The following is a 22,378-nucleotide window of genomic DNA, read 5'->3' as shown; positions in this document are numbered from 1 at the left end:
TGCCAATTTTGTTCACCTTTTCAAAAAGCCAACTCTTAGTTTTATAGATCTGCTCTAAAGTTTTTCTGGTCTCTGTTTTATTTATTTATGCTCTTCCTTGCTATTTCCTTTCTTGTGCTAACTGACGGCTTAGTTTGTTCTTCTTTTTCTAGCTCCTATAGGTGTAAATTTGAGATCTTTCTTTTTTCTTAATGTAGGTATTTATCACCGAAAAATTCCCTCTTAGAACTGCTTTTGCTGCATCTCATAAGCTTTGGTATGTGTTTCCATTTTCATTTCCATTTCATTTGTCTCAAGATCTGTTTGATTTCTTCTTTGATCCATTGGTTGTTCAGGGGTGTGGGTCCACAGTGGTGTTTCATGATGTTGGTGGGCCTATTACCAGGGGCTCAGGTGGGCATGGATCCTGTTTGGTCTCTGGGTGGATGGCTCCAGGACCTTGGTCAATAGGGCTGGTGCTGGGACAAGTGTCCACTTCAGGGTCTGCAATTGGGTCTACAGATATCTGGCCTGTTGTCACATACACAGACAGGTGTGTCTCCCACCAGGTTCCTGGGAGAGATCCTGCTGGGTCACTGGTCAGATCCCTGCACATGCAGGACTGCCCTAGACCATGGCTGAGAGGGACTGAGCTGAGATGAGAGGCTGCTTTATGATCCACAGCTGGAATTGAGGTCTGCAGGACTACTTCCAGGGGCATGGGGAGGCATGTCTCCTGCTGGGTTCTTGGGTGAGCTGAACTGCCTCTGGACCATGGCTAAGTAGGGCTGGAGTGAGGTCACAGGGCTGCTTCAGGATATGTAAACAAAGCAAGGTCAGCAGGCCCACCATCAGGAATGTGAAGGACCACGTCTCCCATCATGTCCCTGGGTTGTCAAGACTACTCTCAGACCACGGTTGAGAAGGGCTAGAGCCAAGCTGTAGGGCCACTTCAGGCTCCACCATCAGACCAAGGTTGGTGGGCCTTCCTCCAGGGTCACTGACGGGCATGGGTCCCTGGGTAAGCAGGACTACTTCTGGATTGTGGCCCAGAGGGACTGGAGCTGGGTCACAGGCCACTTCAGGGTGCACAACTGGGACTGAGGTTGGCAGGCCAGTTATCCTCCTGAGTCCCTTGGGGAATGGTGCTGTTGGCAGGCCCAAGGCCAAATGGCGCTGTAGCAAGTCCACAGGGAGAACAGGCTGTTTCTGGGCCTGTCATTGGGACCTCGGTCAGTGGGCCTGCCGCCTGGGTGTGGGCGTGCCTTCTAAAAACGGCCCTCGACGATCTTGGGCTCCATCAGGCTTTCACAACCTCTTACCTGGATCCAAAGCTCCCACAAAGGCACTTTTGTCTGAGGATGACCAAAGTACTGTTGCTGTGGGGGACACAAGCAGGGGAGCTCTCATTCTGCCATCTTACTGGCCTATAACTTTTTTAAAAGAAAATTAAAATGTGTTTTTTCATTTGAAAATTAGTATGTGCAAATTATTTTAAACTGGAAAATACAGAAAAATAAGAGTACAATATAAAGGCATTTTAAACATGTTTGGTATCTTCTAATTTTGCGATTCTGGGAAGTTTATCTTACATGGTTGTGACTAATTGCTTACTCTATAATGCCCTGCTTCTCTGCTTCACACACTAACTAAAATAAACATATAACTCAAGTGTTTTTCCATGGTATAGTAAGCTCTTTATAAATATCACTTGAAATGGCAATGCCATCATTTATTTAACCATTCCTCAATATATTTTTATTACCTCCAAATTTTGATTTTATAAAAGCATATAAATAACTATGTTTGTAATAAAATATTTATATGTATTTTAACTATTTCTGGAGGATAAGTTCTCTAGAAATTGAATTCCTAAGTTATAGGATGTAAATATTTTAAGGCTCTTGATATATGGTTCTAAATTTAGCTTGCAATATTAGTGTCTTTCTTCAATGGAAAATTATAGTAAATCTCATGGGATTTTTAACTGAACATGAATAAAATTTTATTGCAAAAACACTTTGAGGTTTGAGGGAAGAGTATTAGCTAACATATGGTAAAAGCTTAGTAATTGGAACTAATAAGAAAAGTCTGTTTGAATTTGTGATTAATTCTTAACTATAGACTACTATAAAAACAATGTGCTTTTATTGTTGTCATCCATAAAGTAATACCGAGACTAATGAAAAGTTTATGGTACTCTGTTTTAGGCTTTTGGCTCCAAGTCAGGCAGACTCAGCTTTAAGATCAGACTCCACCACCTACCACCTGACCTTGGGCAAGTTTCTTAACTTCTTTGCCTGATTTTCTGCACCTGTTCAATGAAGATAATGTTACTTCCTGCTTCTTAGGGTTATTGTGAGTCTTAAATAAAATAATGTATTCAGAGTACCAAATACTTAAGGAGTGCACAATACATCTTATCTATTATTAAAAAAGAATCCTTTTAAATGGAATTCCTAATCAGTTAGAATTTCTGCATTAATAAACAGATCAGTTGAACAGTTTTAAATAAAAAAACCTATACTCTGTATTATTTACAGTTTCTTTATGTAAATGAACTAATATTTTCCATGAAATTATAATTCTTGTGTTGTCAACTTTATACATATATATATATATAATCTCTATATATATATGTCATCTATGTAAAACAAAAGTAAGCTACAAGAAAAGCCTCTGTATAATTAGCACAAATAGTAATGGAATCTGAATTAAGAGGTCTATTTTTTAATTTATTGCTTTATTATTTTTTATTTTATATTAGAAAGAAAAAAATTAGCTTGACTTAATGCTCTTCATGTTTGGAATATGAAGGACAACAATAAAAGTTAACTTCAAAATTAGTGAATATACGACAGATAAGTTTCCATCAAACATAAATACATTGATAATCTCAATATTTATAACTTACACCTAAGGAACAAATATAAATGGATCAAATTTTAAAATCACTTAACATTTTTCTAATTTTCTCTGTAAGGAGCAATTGGGGTAAGTCTTTTCGTGGAAAGTCGTCCCTCAATGCAGGACTGGGCATTGCATTAGTATTTGGGTAAAGCCATGCTCTGTTTCTACAGGCCATTTTTAGATGCTATTCAGTTGCTGTGGTCAGTGGTTTTCTTGCTTTAGCACTCACTTTACCTCAAATTCTCCACTATTTCTGAGCTCAGCAAAACTATCATGATCCTTTTGAACTCAAAGCTCAGGCCAACTTTGTCATTATCTGAGTTTGTCTCTTGGCTTGAGAAATAACTTTCAGATTCTTGTTGGTTCATACCAAACCCACACATAGCAACAACCCTAAAAGTCGCACAGGTGAGATATTTTCAACACATCTTTAAGATCATTTAAAGAAACAGGCAGCCAGAAAAATCTAGTTTGTATGATAAGGCCAAATGCGTAACCAGGAAATAATTTCTTTCTCACTTTACAACTGATGTCAATGGCTTTTTATTCTCAGATTTTCAGCGTGTTCAGCACAGTCAGTCACAGAATATACACCCAGGTCACCTTTTCAACAGAGAATAAAGGAATGAGGGATGACTCAGTCTTCTCTATGAGCCTGGGGATATTGCCAAAGCTTAAGTGATATAGACAGACTGTCTCAAAAATCATAAATGTCATACCTGGACTTTGTACTCATTACCCTTTTCACCTTGATAGTCAAGTTCTATCACCTTTTGTATTAGGTTTTCTTTTTTTCTTACCTGTGAACTTTCTGCATTCTTTATAAACATTTCTTTTTTAAGTTTTAAAACTAGTTTGTGTTTCTGAGTTCTTGCTTTCAGCATACTTCTTGGATTCAGGCCAGTTGTCTAATCAGATTGAATTTTTTAAAATAGCAGACTTTTAAAAATTATAAATACTGAAAATGGTTACTGAAATTGTCATCTGAGTAGCTGTTCAGAAACCATTTTGTGTTAATTCAGAAAACTTGGAACATAAATTTCCAATGATTGTTCTTATTCTTAGATCAGACATTAAAAATTTTTTTTTCCAAATCTTCTTCCACATTTTCTTCCCTTTGTAAAAATAATAAAATTAACACAAAGGAAAAATCTGGCCTAAAAATCAAACCATGAAAAATGATGTAAAATAATAGACAAGCAAAAATTCTCAAAATCCGGTTTGCCTTTGCATAATGAGAAAAAATAGAGAAAGAAGACAGTGGAAATAATTATCTAAGCCCAGTTTATGAACTTGTGAAAATTAATGGAGAATACAGGGAAAATGTTCTCTTCCCACAAAGCTCTAGGCAATTCCACTGTGCTGAGATTCCCTAGGTTTGGAGGCCTAGAAGATTTTGCCAGGGGCGTGCCCAGGTACGTAAACTCCCAAGCATTTTACCAGGTCTTAGACCAGGGTTTCTCAACCTTAGCAATATTGACATTTGGGGCCAAATAAGTCTCTGTTGGTGGGCTGTTCAGTGCATTGTAGGATGTTTAGCAGCACCCTTGACTTTTACCTACTAGAAGCCAGTACCACTCCCAGTTGTGGTAATAAAAATATCTCTAGAAAGTGTCAAATGTCCTCCTGGAGGGGAGGAAAGGACAAAATCATTTCTAGTTAGGAATCACTGTCCTAGAGTAACAGATCTTATGCTGGTCTCAACTGTTTCTACTCTATTTTAAAGAGATAAAGGAAAAGGTTTGTCTGATAGCCAGTAGACCCATAGCTAATTAGTCTGTAGCCCTCTCTCAATGGAATAATGTGAGAAAAGTTTGTGGGAGGGTTTTCTTTCTTTCATGCCTTCTGGAGTAGAGAAACACAACCAAACACAAAGAAAACATTGATTATGTTTCAGACATAGAGAAATATAAATCAAAGCTTGGGTCAAAAAGCAAAATCAAAACTTGGTTTCTACACTTTCTCTGTGTTATTGACTCAATCATTTTCCGTTTTCTCTTAGTCCTTCAAAATGGAAATTTGAGTTTATAATATTAATAGACTTAGGGAATTCCCTGGCAGTCCAGTGGTTAGGACTTGGCACTTTCACTGCCATGGCCCGGGTTCAATCCCTGGTCAGGGAACTAAGATCCCACAAGGCACATGGCATGGCAAAAAAAATTAATAGACTTATAGGGTTCATTAATATTATTTCTGTCTCATATAAAGAAAGGTGAGTTTCAGGTAAGGCTGAGCAACATAAAGTCTTCCCTAAGTACTGATATTTTAAATTCATGAGGCTTGTGGCAGGATTCGGAAATAAGCTTCTCTTCTTAGACCTGTCTTTTTTTAAAAAAAAAAAAAAATTTATTTATTTATTTATTTATCTGGCTGCCCTGGGTCTTAGTTGTAGCACACGTGATCTTCGTTGCCATGTAGTTGTAGCACATGGGATCTTCGTTGCCATGTGTGGGATCTTTAGTTGTGGCATGCGGGATCTAGTTCCCTGACCAGGGATCAAACCCAGCCCCCCTGCACTGAGAGTGCAGAGTCTTAACCACTTGACCACCAGGGAAGTCCCAGGCCTGTGTTTAATACAGAGCCACCCATGCTAGGCTGAGCAAAGCTACTGCACAGGTGAGTCACAGCACTGCAGTGTGTGCCCTGCCTCTGCCACATACCACATGGCCTTGGGACTCACGACCTTGAGATTCAGTTCCTCCATGTGAAAAGTGAGAACAGCCATGATTCTCTGATGTGACTGCTGTAATGATTACGTTCGTATTAGGATCACTATCACTTGTATTATTCCTCTTTTCCTCCATCCCCTTCCTTCCTCTCCGCTGTATCTATTCCTTGCACTCAGGCCCTCAGGGACCACAGCCCTCACATACTTGCTCAGCCCCGATTCTGAGCCCCAGCATTGCAGAGGGCTTGCTAACTTATCCAGGGTATTTAGAAAACTAAGACTGCATGCTTCATAAAATTAACTGAGAGCTCTGTCTTTCAATTTCTTACTACTTAAAATGGTTTCATTACATTTCCAAATGTTTAGATGTCTAAGAACATAAAAAATCAAGCTCTCTGTGAAAATAATCACCAAAGTCTTAGCACTGGGGCAGGAGGAATATTAGAAGTCATCTGGTACAGCGGGGATTCCTGGCCTATGGTCAGGATGCTTTTACTGATGGCTACTCAGCCCTTTGCAGGCACCCCATCTCATTTCTGAGAAGTTTGAATTACTGGAAAGTTCTGATCTTGCCTGAACCTGTCTCTTTTGGGTTTTCTTCTGGAAAAACACTGAATGCATCTCCTTCTTTATCCACTAATGAGCTACACAGCCCTCAGCAAGTCATACGTTTGCTACATTTAAAGACTTGATATGCGAATTTATCAAATACAAAGCAATGAAACTAATTCTATAGGTGCACAACCACCTTTGTAATTAGAGAAGAAAAATGAAACATGCAAAATCCTTAATACTTAACTGGCTAATAAAGGAGAGACCCCGTTGCGTGTGGTATATGCAACTTTCTCATTAATTTTGAAAGCAGTGCCGACTTCCTCGTAGGCAGTAATGCCCTCCAGTTTCCTTCCTTTTTTCTCCCAGTGCCTTGGGGCTTTTTCTGGACAATTTTTTCTGAGACACTTTCCAGCATCCACTGAGCAGCCTATGCTACCAGCCCGGTTCCTGGGTGCCTTCTCCATATGGTGCAATCTCGCTGTGCTAGAATGTGCCACTTCACTTACATAGGCATTCAAGTGGATGGACTATGGTTCAAGAAAGATGCTGGAGTTGAAGTGAAATCTTGGCGAGGTGCACGTCATTTACCCTTCAGGTGCCTGAGGGTATGCCTCTATTAATGGGCATCCACACTCTCCCCTATCAACACTTCCACTGCCAATCAGTAATGGTGCATTCTTGGACAATTACCTAACCTCTCTGTGCCTCAGTTTTCCAATTACTAGAAGAGGAGGAAAATCATACTTAACCATAATCATAAGGTTATTATGAGCATTAAGTGAATTTATTTAAGCACTTAAAACAATACAGACCCTAGTAACTGCTATGCTATCATTATTTTAGAGAAGCAATATCTGTTTCTCATTTTACTGGCTATTCATGGCTTTGAAAAGTCATGTAATAATTTAGCTTTTTGGGGGGTTAATTTAATAAACAAATTTACTCTTTACTGTGAGCAAGACCCGCTGCTTTGCCCACCATAACAGACCCAGAAGGTTTAAGATTCCTTGGGTACTGGGTTCAATTCCTGCCTCCACAAACTCATTCAGAGTCTTCTTTTTCTGCTCTGTGTGTGTGTGCACGTGTGCACGCTTGAAAAAGTGGCAGAAATGGGTCCAGTTGGTCTGAACTGCCCATTCCTGTCATTACTCTACACACTGAAATCGTGTGATTTCTTTCATCATGTGCAGCTGGTGCCACCTTGTCTGCCTCTGAGGTATGCCATGGCCAGAAATGATGAAAGGCTTTGGCTCCTACAAAGGAGAATAAACCTCCATATGAACTGAATACTTATCATGGAGGTAGGGCATGAAAGATCATGAATTCTGTCTTTTCTTTCAGTTAAGGCCTAGGATTTCTCATTGCATTACTCTTTGCTTAATTCTACATTTAGATCCTTGAACAAAAATTTTACAAGAGACTTTTCAGCAGTCTATGATCCTGACCCTCCTTTATGCCCTATAGTAATGACATCTGTATACCTTTGTGTAAATATCTATATATGTATATATGTGTGTGTTATATATCTCAGCTGACCGAATAATTACGGCTTCACACACCCAAGACTGAAAGAAATCAACTGCAGCCTAAAAACATATGAAAATGTAGTAAAGTAATATATAGTCTTCTAAAAAAGACTTTATCCAGAGATCAGGCTTCTGGTATTTCTGGCCATCAGCTACATCATCACTGGGACACTGAAAGAGTGGAAAATATTGGTGAGAAATGTTGTTACCTGGTAGATTTTTAAACCCATATGCTGTTAAGATCCTGGGCTCCCATTCCTTCTTCCTTCTTATCCGGATATAGGGAGCAGGGTGTTCCCAGGCCCAAGAGGAAGAAGAACTCCGTTTTCTTTCTCTCTGACAACAATCCTTTTCCGGGGCTGATGAACAAGGAAAGCAAAGCATAAGTTGAGCCGTTCTGAGGTGATCCTGCCCGTGAGGTCTGAGACCGCACGAAACTGAGGTCTTGCAGAGCCAACGCGGCAAACTTAGAAAGCAGGAAATGCCTTCTATGTCTTCCGCCAACCTCTTTACACAGATGCTGACACGCTGTCACTCATCAAGCAGCTAATATCCTTCATAGTACCCTCTGCCGTCCGAGCTTCCCCTGGACCTGCCCTACGTGGTATAACTGCGCACCCGCGCTGTTTTTCAGTCCCCTATGCTGCCCTACTCTCTTACGTGCCTCTGACTCCTTCTATTGGGGCCCTTCTCCCTGTTTGGATAATCCGATTCAGAAGTACCCGGTAAAACACGATGGTGGAATTTCAGACACTGTCACATGTTGGTGAGAGGGCAGGATGTCTGGAAACCCATAATATCACCGAGGAATCCTGTACCTTCCGCAGGGTTGACCTGTACTCAGGGACTGCTACCGTCATCATTACTGTCTGTAAGTCATGTTTGCTGAGGATGGGGTTATGTGCTTAAGATATTATGAACATTTTTCCTAATTCCTCTTCTATCACAGAACTATAGAATCCACAGATCTCTAAGTAAGCTCTGGAGAAAAATTCACACACACAAAAAGAAAGATAAAACAAGAAGGAGACCATAATGCAAACTTTTCTAGCGAATACTAAAAATTGTAGTTCTGATGTATTTGTTTCTTTGCTTTAATAAGATTGTAGCATATAATTTTTTAAATAATTTATTTTTGGCTGCGTTGGGTCTTCGTTGCTGTATGTGGGCTTTCTCTAGTTGCGGTGAGCGGGAGCTACTCCTCATTGCAGTGGCTTCTCTTGTTGTGGAGCACGGGCTCTAGGTGTGCGGGCTTCAGTAGTTGTGGAGTTGTGGCTCGTGGGCTCTAGAGCACAGCCTCAGTAGTTCTGGTGCACGGGCTTAGTTGCTCTGTGGCATGTGGGATCTTCCCAGACCAGGGCTCGAACCCGTGTCCCTTGCACTGGCAGGCCGATTCCTAACCACTGCACCATCAGGGAAGTCCCTGTAGTATATAATTTTTAAAGGGAAAAAACTCATAGAGGGTAATTAATTTGAAGAAAAAAGATGGAGAAAGTCTCGTTTGCAAAAATACAAATAAGAACTGTGGTTTAAGTGATATCAATACTTACAAAAACCCTGTAACTGATTAATTTTCTCATGTGGAATGACATTTTAGGCCATTATTGACATTTATCCTTTCTTATCATGAGCATTCTTAAATCATTCCCCAAGGAATGCTAAAATTTTCCTGAGAAACTTTTGCATCATCCTAAACTTGCATTTGCTAAGCTTGATTGCCTTAGGAAAAAACCCCACTCTTTTATATCATTTTTGCATAGCAACATCCCAAACACAGCAAACATTATGAGACATGGAAAACAGAAAGAGTCTGGGAGGAATACAACCATAGAGGGATTGGACATGTATTCCCAGAAATCACTTGAGGACTGTGTTGCTCTCCCATGACAGCTGCAGGGGTGAGACCCATCCATGGTTCTCATTTCCTCAAGCTCTTCCTTAGCAATTCTTACAAAGTTTTATTTTATTCTGAAATCAGGTGAAAATGGGGGAAAATATCAATCTTTATTGAAGGGAGAAAATTCTTTCAAGATGATGTGTATTCCCACAAGGTTGGGCTGCATATTTTAGAAGTATAGTAAGTATGCACTGTTCTACAACAGTTACCATAGGAACAAAACTTTTCCCCCCACTAGATTGGTAGAGTAATCATGGTAGTAAATTTTCACAGAGATATCTAAGCTACACAAATTAAGCATCGGTTAGGAGTCAAATCCGACAGATTGTGGATTTAATAGGCAGGTGTTACAGAGGGAGGATAAGAGCTCTAAATATAAGGGGAAATGTTTGCACATCGAATGATCAAACTATAAGTTTGCTAAACTAACCATCAAAGTGGGCACTTTGATGCCCACTGCTTTTTATTCTGCTCTAATTTCCCAGGAGGGCATCACCCCAGCTCTCAGCTGAAAGCCATGCTAAGCAATATCAAAGAGGATTCTTACAGCCTGGTTCCTAAGAATTATTCGGAAAAAGAGAGCAAATGTGACACACCACTGCGTAAGTGGATACTCGGGGTTCTGTGAGCAACGTGATGTGTTGAGTGGTGTCATAATCGTGGATGCTTCCACAAACAGCTGGATTTGAGCCGGGTTTTAAAAGGAAGGTAACACCTAGGAGGTGGTGTGATGTTTTAGTAGAAGGGCTACTACTATATTACATCTACTTTAAGATGCATATTTTTCACATCAGAACATCTCTGAAATGAGGCTGCCCTAGAATTCATGGTGTCTCATAGTCACTATCGACTAGGTGCAGTTGTGATGTTTCATTATACACACATGAGCAAACTGAGTCATTGTCACTTCAGCTGAGTTTTGTCCATTGTTGGCTCTCTATATATGTTGAGTTTAACTGACATTTGTAAACGATTATACTACTATTTGTCCTGGAAATGAAAAGTTTTTGTGTCTACAGAAAAGCATGGAAACAAAGCAGAGATATGGGCATGAGAAGGATGAATAAGCAAGATATGACCTTAATTATGCAATAGAAAAGTTCAATGTGTAAGGCAGAAGAGGGGCTAAAAAAAATCACACTACATAAGACCCGCATAAGAATACTGGATAGCAAGTATAATAATTTTAGAATTAGTTTTCTCTTAAACATTTGAATAAAATATCTTGAACACATGAATTCTGATGTCATTTTTAAAAGAATCTAACCATTTAAAATAGTTTTTTAAAAATCTAATTATTTTAAGATAATTAGCCTCAATGTGTGTATTAAAGGGATTGTAATAATAAAATATCAATCTGAATACTCACTATAATTAAGTTCCATTTACATGAAAAATACCTGAGTCCTGAAACAATACCCAAAGTGCCATATGATGAATCAATGTCAGGTAACTGCCTAAAATATACTTACACTTATGAGATATTACTGGAAACACAAGACTAAATGATGCTAGAATAATGCGTTTTTTACAAAGAGGATTATTCTCTTTAAGGCCTATGGCTTACATTTTTACTTTATGAAAAGTTTCCATTTTATTTAATTTTCAAAAAGTGTATGGGTCAAAAAAAAAAGTGTATGGGTCAATTGTCATTAACTTGTTTGGCTAATTCTGAAATAACTAGAAATTTTGAAAACTTGGAACCTGGCACATTATTTTTTAAGCTATAAAATACACTTAGAAGAAATAGAGTCTTTTAAGCTTTACTACTGTATTTTAAATCCCCAAAGGGTGTGTCACAGTGATTTTTGGAAAAGCTATGGGTGCACTGAAAAAGAATTACAGCAGTTTAATGATATAGCAAGATGGTGTTCCAAATTCTAAGATAATTTTATAATTTGAAGCGTAACTCACCAGTCTCACTGTCTACCACCCCCACCCACATACCATAAGGCCTTCATGTTAGTGCTGGACACCATCTTACCACGTGGGTGGCAGCTGCCTGTCATCTCAATAATTCTGAAGAAAAGCCAGGGAATTTGTTTTAAAGTGTTTGTCCAGATGGAACCACATGTGACCTCCAGGGTGCTGGGCCTGAATCCTAGCCTGCTGGCTGTGTACAGCCATAGAGCTTACCCAGGAGAAAATTTCACTGTCTCCTCAAAGCCAATGAAGATAAAAGAAACCTGTATTAGTCCAAAAAGCGCAGCTCATACATGTGGGAATTGCACAAGATTAAGGTTTGTCCTTTGTGTTGTGCTCAAAAAGGCCAGGAGATAGAAAGGAAAGCAGACAGCTGCTGGGTCCCTCTGTTTTGTTGCTTTCCTTGCTTAAAAGAAACTTTGAATCCTATTGGTAACGGTGTCCTTGAGCGTGTAATAGCAAACTCTGGTTATTATGTCCACTTAGGTGATACAAGAACCACATCATTGGAACAGGATCCTATGAAAGGTAAGACTTAACAGACTTCTGAGCCATGAAGGGTCCAATTCCTTTTAATAGTCATGAACAGGGTGGCACAGGCATGATAGGAAAGATTCTTGGGCAGGCTGGGAAGCTGCTGACCCTTGTTATTCCACAGCAAAATATTTGGTAATATTGTCTCTTGTACTGTCGGAAGAGAAACCACATGACTTAGCTACACTCTCAAGGGGGACTGTTTGTAAAAACTTAGGATATTGTGGTGGGTCGACTGCTCCTTGTTTTTAACAAGATACTAAGGAAGAGAAGAACTCAGGCCAGTTTGCACAGGAAGATGGGAGTGAAGAGTTAAGGGAGGTTCTCTGAATGTGGCCTGCAATCTAAAGTTAATAAATGTGTAGGCTTCCAGTGTTTCTAAGAAAGAGAAGAACACCAAACACAGGAATCGGTAGACTCAATGCACACCCCACCACTAGGAGGATGAAAGCAGATCTCAGATGGTTGCAATGAACCCAGATTGGAAATTCAACATGGTGTGGCCAAGGACAGGGCAAGGTCCCATATCCATGGCCTCTCTTCCATCCAGAATGAACACACAGGCATAGTGAAAGTCAATAAAACCTCTGCTTTCTTGATGGAATCTACAGATAATGGCTGACAATGAATGGTGGGACGATAAAAAAGCTATTCCTTGCCTGAGTGCTTACACTGACTATATGATACCTCTCTTGGCAAGAGTCTTCTGATCTCCACCGACACAACAGAAGAAAACCACATATCTGTTGAATTGGAGTAATTCTCCTATAGACACATATATCATTACTTTTATCTTACACACATATGCCTAGAGTATTATTTGGAAAGTACACAGAGGCTGGTCACAGTGGCTGCTTCTGGGCAGGGGGATTCAGTGGCTACAGGAAAGAAGCATGAGGGAGAGTTACTTCTCCTTACTCACCTTTGGGTAGTTATGAATTTTGAATTTTTGACCATGTATATACATCACCTATTCACTCTCTCTCTCTCACACACACACACACACACTCACAGCAAAATTTAAAAGAGTTTCTAATAAAATTACAAATGTACATACATTTTGACCTAGTTATTTTACTCCTGGGAATGATTTTCTACAAATATAGCCAAATGTGTAAAATGAGGTAGGTTCAAGGTCAGTTACTTCAGCATTGCTTTTAATAGGAAATACTGAAAAAACTTAAATGAAATAACTTAAATGTCCATCAATAGGGTGCTGGTAAAATATATTATATACACCCATACAACTTAATACCATACATCTACAAAAAGGAATGAAGAACATTATGTATTGATAAAAAACGATTTTACTAACTGAAAAGGCAAGTGTTATTGTGTGCTCTTAGTTGAGTTTTTAAAAAGTGAGAGATGTATGTATATATAATATAATTAGGTGTATTTCATGATATATATGTATATATCCATCCATGTATATATGTACATATACATATACACACACATATAGGTATATATACATTTATATATCCATATATAAATATACATACATATATTCATTTGCTTTTATTTTTTAATTTGATTTTCTTTTTGACCATGCTGCGAGGCTTGCAGGATCTATATCTATATCTATATAATATAAATTTATTTACTTATTTTATTTTTGACTGTGTTGGGTCTTGTTGCTGCACGCAGGCATTCTCTGGTTGCAGCGAGCGGGGGCTACTCTTCGTTGTGGTGCGCGGGCTTCTCACTGCAGTGGCTTCTCTTGTTGTGGAGCATGGGCTCTAGGCTCGTGGGCTTCGGTAGTTGCAGCACGTGGGCTCAGTAGTTGTGGCTCGCAGGCTCTAGAGCGCAGGCTCAGTAGTCGTGGTGCACAGGCTTAGTTGCTCTGTGGCATGTGGGATCTTCCCGGACCAGGACTCGAACCCATGTCCCCTGCATTGGCAGGCAGATTCTTAACCACTGTGCCACCAGGGAAGTCCATTCATTTGCTTTTATATTTCTGATAAGGTACATAAAAAACTGAAGCATTGGCTGTCTCAGGAAAGGAGAACTTGGTGGTAGAGGTTCAGGGGTGGGAGGAATGCTTTTTATTCCAAAAGAATTTCACAGATTTTTTCCACATCAGTAGCATCATTTAGGTAAGTGTATACAGTAACTTCATAGACAACACTCATCTGAGTGCCTAAGAGAAGGCAGGTAAACAAACACCCATCCAGTCTCATTTCCTATAGAGGCAGCATCTTTTAGAATAAAAAGTCTGTATCTATAGCCATATCTGCATGTGCAGTTTAAACAAATTATTATGTGCATGGTGTTTTTATACCAATCCTGTGAAACATTAGTTTTCAGGGATAATTAGCATTAACTTAGTCTGTTGCTAATTTCAGTTCTTTCTCATCAAGCACATTATGTGTGAAGAAAAAAATGACCTCATTCAGTATTTTTTTATTATGAAGACAAGTTTTTTGTTTTGTTTTGTTTTGTCACAGATACCGTCTAAAAGTATAGAGGCTCTGGCACGGTCAGAGAGAATGTTCTTCTGTAACTGGAACCACTCTTTCTAGCTAAAGGGATATTATCCCATTCTTTTTAAACTCTTCTCCTCCCCTCCCTCTCCCTGCCCCTTTCCCTCTCTCCTATTCTCCCTTCCTTTTTCCTTTCAGCACTAGTTTTCTAGAGAGACCATCTACTTAAGATCCTTAGAGTGAAGGACACCCTGTGATTGAAAACCTCAAATGACTATTATTAAGAAAATTTTCATCTAAAAAGGTCGGAAAACAAGTGACGGTTTTCACTTTACTTAACATTTTTTCCAGTTTGTCAAATGGTGGGTTGAGCTGATGAGGGCTGGTGAAAGTCATTGGCTCTGGATCCTCTAACGATTTTCTGCATTCTTATCAGTCTAAAGACCAAACTTCTGCTTAAGCAAGGTTGAAAATAGTCATATAGTTTTATCGTGATAGACCATTAGAACTAGAAGGAGGGTGAGACAGAATCTAGTTCAGTCTGCTTTACAGATGGAACTAAGGTTGAGGAACACTAAGTGATTGCCCAAAAGGTCACATAACTTACTGTCAGAGTCAGACCTGCTGATTTTTTTCACCATAGCACATCAGAGCAGGAAGAAAGAAATGCTCCAAAAAAACTACCTTGCTCTTTCTGTCCCTTATAAATGTTTGTCTCCAACTTGGAGTAATCAGTATTTATGAATAGACCACCTTCTGTGAAATTAGATTCCCCTCTTAAGAGTTAATTATGATAGTAAGCAGCATTGGCTTCCTTAGCTGCTGAAAAATGTCCCTTGAGCTGCTGAAAAGTTTCCTTCACTTTGGTAGTCAAATTGTGTTCACATGGGCTGTGTTAATGGGCACCTTAAGTCACATGCTAATTTGGGGACATCGATCAATGAGATTAACATACCTAGAGAGATAAAAGGATTTCAACATAAGAGTTTGGATTGCAAATATAAAACAGGAGCAGAGGACCCCCTATAGAAGGTGACCTGTATCCTGCTCAGAGCAGGGAAGAGGAAGGCGTGGCCAGGTGTTAAGAATTTCATTCCCATTGTCGAAGTTCTACCTTAGGAAAAGAGTACTCCTTTCTTGAATTTTCTTGGCTTCCTGGTTTTCTTCTGACCTCTTGGGTCACTCAATCTTTCATCTCCTTGCTCCTTCCTGCTCTCCCATATGACTTCTAAACACAAGAGTTGATGGGAACTCATTCACTGTCTCCTCACTCAATTCTTTGTCTCAAGGTGATCTCATTCATGCTGCTGAATTTCAAAATGTATCACTCTACCCCATATCTCTTTTCTGACTCAAATATCTACCTACCTATCTAAATTTCCAACTAGATGTCACAAGATTATCATAAATACAACATGTCAAAAATCGTATTCTTGGGACTTCCCAAGTGGTTAAGACTCCATGCTTCCAATACAGGGGACACGGGTTCGATCCCTGGTTGGGGAACTAAGATCCTGCATGCCGCACGATGTGGCCAAAAAAGAAAGAAAGAAAGAAAGAACACTAGCTTTAAAAAAAATTGTATTTTTCATTCTTCACCATAACCTCCTCCAATCTGCTCCTCCTTTAGATTGCTCCACCTCAGAAAATGGTGCCCTCACTGCCCAGTTGCTCAAATCAGAAATGTAGCTGTCATCCTTGAAACCACTCTCTTCTTCTCCTTTCAATCCATCACCAAGTTACATTTTTATTTCTTAAATATTTCTGGAAGCCAACAGCTACTCTTTGCCTTCACTACCACAGCCTTGGTCTATGCCACTATCTTCTTTACCTGGAGGTCTATGATGGTCTCCTAATTAGTCTCCCCATATTCATTCATTCTTCCATTTTAATCCATATAGCAAGTGATCATTTAAAAATACTCTTCGGGACTTCCCTGGTGGTCCAGCAGTTAAGACTCCGCGGTCCCAACGCAGGGGGCCTGGGTTCGATCCCTGGTCAGGGACTTAGATCCTGCATGCTGCAACTAAAGATCCCCCATATGGCAACGAAGATCCCGCGTGCTGCAACTAAGACCTGGTGCAGCCAAATAAATATTTAAAAAATTAAAAAATAAAAATATTTTTCGCATCGTGCCACCTCGCTGCTTAAAACACACCAATGGCCCCTACTTCCCTCTTCATCTTCACCTTGCACCCTTCTCCCTTCTCTAAGGACCATCCAGCCCTAATGGCTGCCTTCCTCCTATGGGTTCAGGGTTTCCTACCCCAGATCCTTTACACATTTTATTCTCTCTGCTTGGATTCTTTTTCCCTCCACAATATTTCTCTTCCCCATCTCTCCTAACTTTTACTCATTCTTTAGTCTATTTTTAAATGTCAGATCCTCAGAAATACATCCCCTTAACTATAAAATCTGATTTAGGACTCACTTTATATTCCCTTGCAAAATAGCCTCCTATTTTTTTTTCCCTTACCAATCACTACTTTCACTTTCTAATTATAGGTGCATTTGTCTGATTACTTCTGTCTTCCAACACAGTTATTTTGTTCACTTTTCTACCCAGCAATCAGAACAGTTCCTGGCGCATTACAGACAGTTAGTATTTGTTGAATGACAATGAATGAGCTTTGTTAGCTGAAGAGATTTTTATAATCTAAACTACTTTTTTTTACTCTGTTCTAGGCAAGATACCCTTTTGATTATGATTTTTCTTCCCATATAGCTTGATAACTATAGGAGAAAACGCACTGATCATTTAAGAGATAGCTCTTAGTTTAAAAAGTGACGTTCGTAACACCCTTTCATGATAAAAACACGAAAAAACAACAACAACTAGGAATAAAAGGAACTTATCTCAACATAATAAAAGCTATATACTAAAAACCTACAGTGAACATCACGGTGAAAGACTGAAAGCTTTTCCTTTAAGATCAGCAACAAGGCAGGGATGCTTGCTTTCACCACTTCTATTCAACGTAGTACTGGAAGTTCTAGTCAGAGCAAGTGTTAACAGAAAGACATAAAGGCATCCAAGTTGGAAAGGAAAAAGTAAAATTATCTGTAGACTATTTGATATTCCATGTAGAAATCTCTAAAGATTTCATACACAAAAAAAACCTGTTAGAATTAATGACTGAGCTCAGCAAAGTAGCAAGATATAAGGTCAACACACAAAAGTCAGTTGTATTTCTATAAACAATGAATGATCTAAAAAGGAAATTACAAAAACAATTCCATTCACAATACAAATATACGTAAGAATGAACTTAACCAAGGAGGTGAAAGACTTGTATAATGAAAATTGTAATACGTTGCTGAAAGAAATTAAAGAAGACAAAAATAGATGGAAACACATCCCATGTTCATGGATTGGAAGACTTAATATAGTTAAAATGTCAGTACTACTCAAACTAATCTACAGATTCAATGCAATCACTAGCAAAATCCCAATGATCTTTTTTTGCAGAAATAGAAGAACCTATCCTAAATTCATGTGGAATCTCAAGGGACTCCAAATAGCCAAAACGATCTTGAAAAAGAAGAACAAGACTGGAGGATTCAACACTTTCTGATTTTAAAACTTACTAAGATCATGTATAAACATTAGCTCAAAATGGATCAAAGACCTAAATTTAAGACCTAAAACAATAAAACTCTTGCAAGAAAAAACAGGATAAAACCTTTACAACATTGGATTTGGCAGTGATTTCTTGGATATGACACCAAAGGCACAGGTAACAAAAGAAAAAATAGACACACTGGATACTTCATGAAAATTGAAAAATTTTGTATATCGAAAGGCACTATCGGGCTTCCCTGGTGGTGCAGTGGTTGAGAGTCTGCCTGCCGATGCAGGGGACACAGGTTCGTGCCCCGGTCGGGGAGGATCCCACATGCCACGGAGCGGCTGGGCCCGTGAGCCATGGCCGCTGAGCCTGCGCGTCCTTGCCTGTGCTCCGCAACGGGAGAGGCCACAACAGTGAGAGGCCCGCGTACCGCAAAAACAAAAACAAAAACAAAAGGCACTATTAATAAAGTAAAAAGGCAACCCATAGAAGAAAATATTTGTGAATCCTATATCTGATATGGGATTAATATCCAGAATATATAGGAAATTCCTAAAACTCAACAACAAAATCAAACAATCCAATTAAAAAAATGGGCAAAGGGCATTTCTCCACAGAAGATATACAAATGGCTAATAAGCACAAGAAAAGATACTTAACATCACTAATCAGTAGGGAAATGCAAACCAAACTAAAATGAGGTGCCACTTCACACCTATTAGTATGACTACTACCAAAAAACAGAAAACAACAAGTGTTGGCAAGGATGCAGAGAAATTGGGACACTTGTACAGCATTGGTGGGAATGTAAAATAGTATAGCTGCTGTGGAAAAGAGTATGACATTTCCTCAAAAACTTAAAAACAGAATTACCATATGATTCAGCAAATCTACTTTTGGATATATACCCAAAAGAATTGAAAGCAGGGTCTCGAAGAGATGTTTGTATACCTATGTTCACAGCAGCCTTATTCACAACAGCTAAAATGCGGAAGCAAACCAAGTGTCCCATCAACAGAAGAAAGGATAAGCAAAATGTGGTATATACAGACAGTGGAGTATTATTCAGCCTTAAAAAGGAAGGAAATTCTGCATAAATGAGAATTTATCATAATACAGTTGACCCTTGAACAACATGGGTTTGAACTGTGTGGGTGTACTTACACGTGGATTCTTTTCAATAATAAACACTGTGGTACTACACGATCTGTGGTTGGTTGACTCTGAGGATATGGAACCATGGATATGGAGGAACCAAACAGACAGAGGACTAACGATAAGGTATATGCAGATTTTCAACTGTGTGGAGAATCAGCGCCCCTAGCCCCTTCATGGTTCAAGGGTCAACTGTACTATTCTTTATTTTATATCTGTCCTAAGGTAATAAGGAATAAAGAAATGACGCCTATACAGATATGTGAAAAAAAGTTTAAAGTGAGTTTTCAAAAATATCTGTATATAAAATTCAAAAATTTTTCTTAATGAAAGTTAGCTTTTCTACAATGCTCCCAAATTCCGTGTTTGTGAAAAAGCTTGAAAAAATTATCATTTTTTTCTGTGTTGCCAACAGGATAAAAATCAGTGTAAGCAGTAAAGTTGATATTGCTCTGATATTTTATAGTTTCATATATTTTACCAAATTTCTCTAATTTAAAATTTCATAAAAGAATCTTCTTCTTCTTGGACATTTATAGGCTCATTTATTTTGAGTTGAAGACAGCTCTACTTACATAAACTTATTGCTTAATAAATTATGTAACCTTACAAATAGAAACATTAGAATTCACAAAATAGAGAAAGCCAAAAAGAAAAAGTAATATCCATTTTAGTGAAATACACATAGTAAATTATGGAATAAAGCACATAGAACAGCAGTTTTTAAAAGTTGGATGTCAGGAAGAAGGCTATTCTCTTCAACAATCCTTAGTGACACAATTTATAAGTTGTCTCCTTGATTTTATGTTATCTTCTTAATTTTTCTTCCTCCAAATGTAAACCTCTCAGCCTATATATAACATTATGGATATTGAAAATATTTATAGCTGTGAATAGCTGCATATGACATAGGCTATCAGAAAATATATGTAATTTTTGGATCTCTGGAATAATATGTAGAAAATACTTCAGAGTACTAAAAAGGCTTACACCACTATTTCCAATTCAAAATACTTTACAGTTTTTAACCTTGTATTCCTTGTATTACGCAGTGTAGAAAAAAATGTGAAGTTCTGAGTGTTGACTTTATTTTTCAGGGCCCAGAAATGAATGTTTATCTGAAACTAGTACATAATAATAATGAATTATGCTATCAAACTGGAAAACCTAACATCAAATTTTAATCAGGTTATACATGGAAACCCTGACGCTGGTGAAAAAAAAATTTTTTTTTCTCTATGTAAGTAAATAATACAATTATTCTTTAAACATTGCCTAAGAGTTTTGGTAAAGACTATTTTTATACTCTTCATAGTACTTTACTCTTTGAAAAAAACTTATGATTTAATTTCTATGTTTTCCGTGTTTTTTTTTCTATGTTAAAATGACTATATTTTTAAAAATCCACCATTACTTATTAGCAATATAAATAATTTTGTGCTTTTCAAGGGCACCAATGTCGTGTTCCAGCTGCTTCATCTCTTCTTCCAGCTTCTGCTTGCGAATCTTCTTTGGTATGGAGTCGATGAAGACCGAGAGGGACTGAAACTTCTTATGTACTTCTTCCCAGTTCTTTTTCAGCCCCTGCAAATGGTAAAGAAAACTGTACATAGCAAAGTAAACTGCAGAAGCAGAGTAAATTGCAAAGAAAATTGCACTGGGAAGGAAAAATGTAAACAGGTAAAGAAAGCCGACAAAAATAACTAAAAAATGATATGTGTTTATCAAGTTCTTGGCCACAGTAACAAAAAATACTGTACAGAAGCCAAACCCTGTCCTTGATTGTGTGCTCAATTCCCACTGGGAGTATTTATTTTCTTTGTTTTTAATGTTACTGTACTTGTTTTTACCATCAAATACGTGTATGCAGAGTTATGAGTAGTATGAAACTAAGCTCATAGCAAATGCTTTGGTAAAAACAACTTAGAGTTGATGTCCCAAGCAAAAAAACAATTTTGAACAGGAAATTATTTCTTATAAAAATTTTCATTTTTTTTCTTTAGAAAAAAAGTATCCTCATTCTTCAACAGAGAAATCACATCAAAACACTTGATTCTGACTTACATGGCCATGTTTTCTTATATCTGACTAAATGGAATTGTATAAAATGCCAAAATTCAATTTTTTATTTTATTTTTTTTGCGTTACGCGGGCCTCTCACTGTTGTGCCCTCTCCCATTGTGGCGCACAGGCTCCAGACGCGCAGGCTCAGCGGCCATGGCTCACGGGCCCAGGTGCTCCGCGGCATGTGGGATCCTCCCGGACCAGGACACGAACCCGCGTCCACTGCATCGGCAGGTGGACTCTCAACCACTGCGCCACCAGGGAAGCCCCAAAATTCAATTTAACAAGAGATGATCTTTTATGTGTTTTCAGTATTAGAAAGAATTCTTCCTCCATATAGTTAATGGATCTATACTTCCCATTAATTTATTCTAGAAATGACTGAAATATCATTACATGTAACACATATGCTAATTCAATAATGTAAGTTAACGTTTTATGTTCTCAGAAACCAACAAATTCAAAATTAGGAATCTCTTAGGAGCAATAAAGGTTATTTCCATCTCTGCACAGTTATCATTTCTTATCACAATGCACTAGTGGCTCCATTGACAAAATGGTCTTAAACTAATTGAACTCATGCAATGAAATTTTATAAATTGACACTTTCTGTTATTCACTATGGGTGCACAAATCATTTTATTTACACAAAAATGAAAAGTAAAACTGAAAGTAACATTTAAAATATTGCCTGGAAATTATGATCCCTGACACACAGATGGGAAAACATATCCCATGCAAATGAAGACCAAAAGAAAGCTGGGGTAGCTATACTTATGACAGAAAAACTGACTTTGAAACAAAGACTGTAATAAGGGACAAAGGGCATGACATAATGATAAAGTGGTTGATACAACAAGAGGATATAACATTTATAAATATTTATGTACCCAACATAGGAGCATCAAAATATGAATGCAAATATTAACAAATTGAAAGAAAAAACCAGATAGCAATACTATAATAGTAGGGGACTTTAATATTCCACTTACATCAATGGATAGATCATCCAGACAGAAAATCAGTAAGGAAACATCAACTTTAAATGACAGGTTAGATCAGATGGACTTCACAGATATGTATAAAACTTTCCATCCAAAAGCAACAAATACACATTCTTCTCAAGTGTACACAGAACATTCTCCAGCACAGATCATATGTTAGGCTACAAA

At 38.2% G+C, this 22,378-nt stretch overlaps 1 protein-coding gene across 1 annotated transcript in view; it reads right to left on the bottom strand.

The window, feature by feature from the left end:
• Nucleotides 1-4,094: 4,094 nt before the first annotated feature.
• Nucleotides 4,095-22,378, bottom strand: part of ENKUR (enkurin, TRPC channel interacting protein) — a 45,428-nt gene continuing 27,144 nt past the window's right edge. Inside the window, exon 5 of the mRNA XM_022580519.2 lies at nucleotides 4,095-20,726. Coding sequence (XP_022436227.2) covers nucleotides 20,553-20,726 — 174 coding nt within the window. The 3' untranslated portion in view covers nucleotides 4,095-20,552. The remainder of the gene's footprint in view (nucleotides 20,727-22,378) is intronic.

Source organism: Delphinapterus leucas, chromosome 2 (assembly GCF_059928025.1).
Source record: "Delphinapterus leucas isolate spDelLeu-1000000601 "Yukka" chromosome 2, BTC_Dleu_Yukka2, whole genome shotgun sequence".
In the NCBI taxonomy this organism is placed as follows: Eukaryota; Metazoa; Chordata; class Mammalia; order Artiodactyla; family Monodontidae; genus Delphinapterus; species Delphinapterus leucas.
Note: the sequence above shows the minus strand (reverse complement) of the source record. Positions and strands in the feature narration are given on the sequence as shown.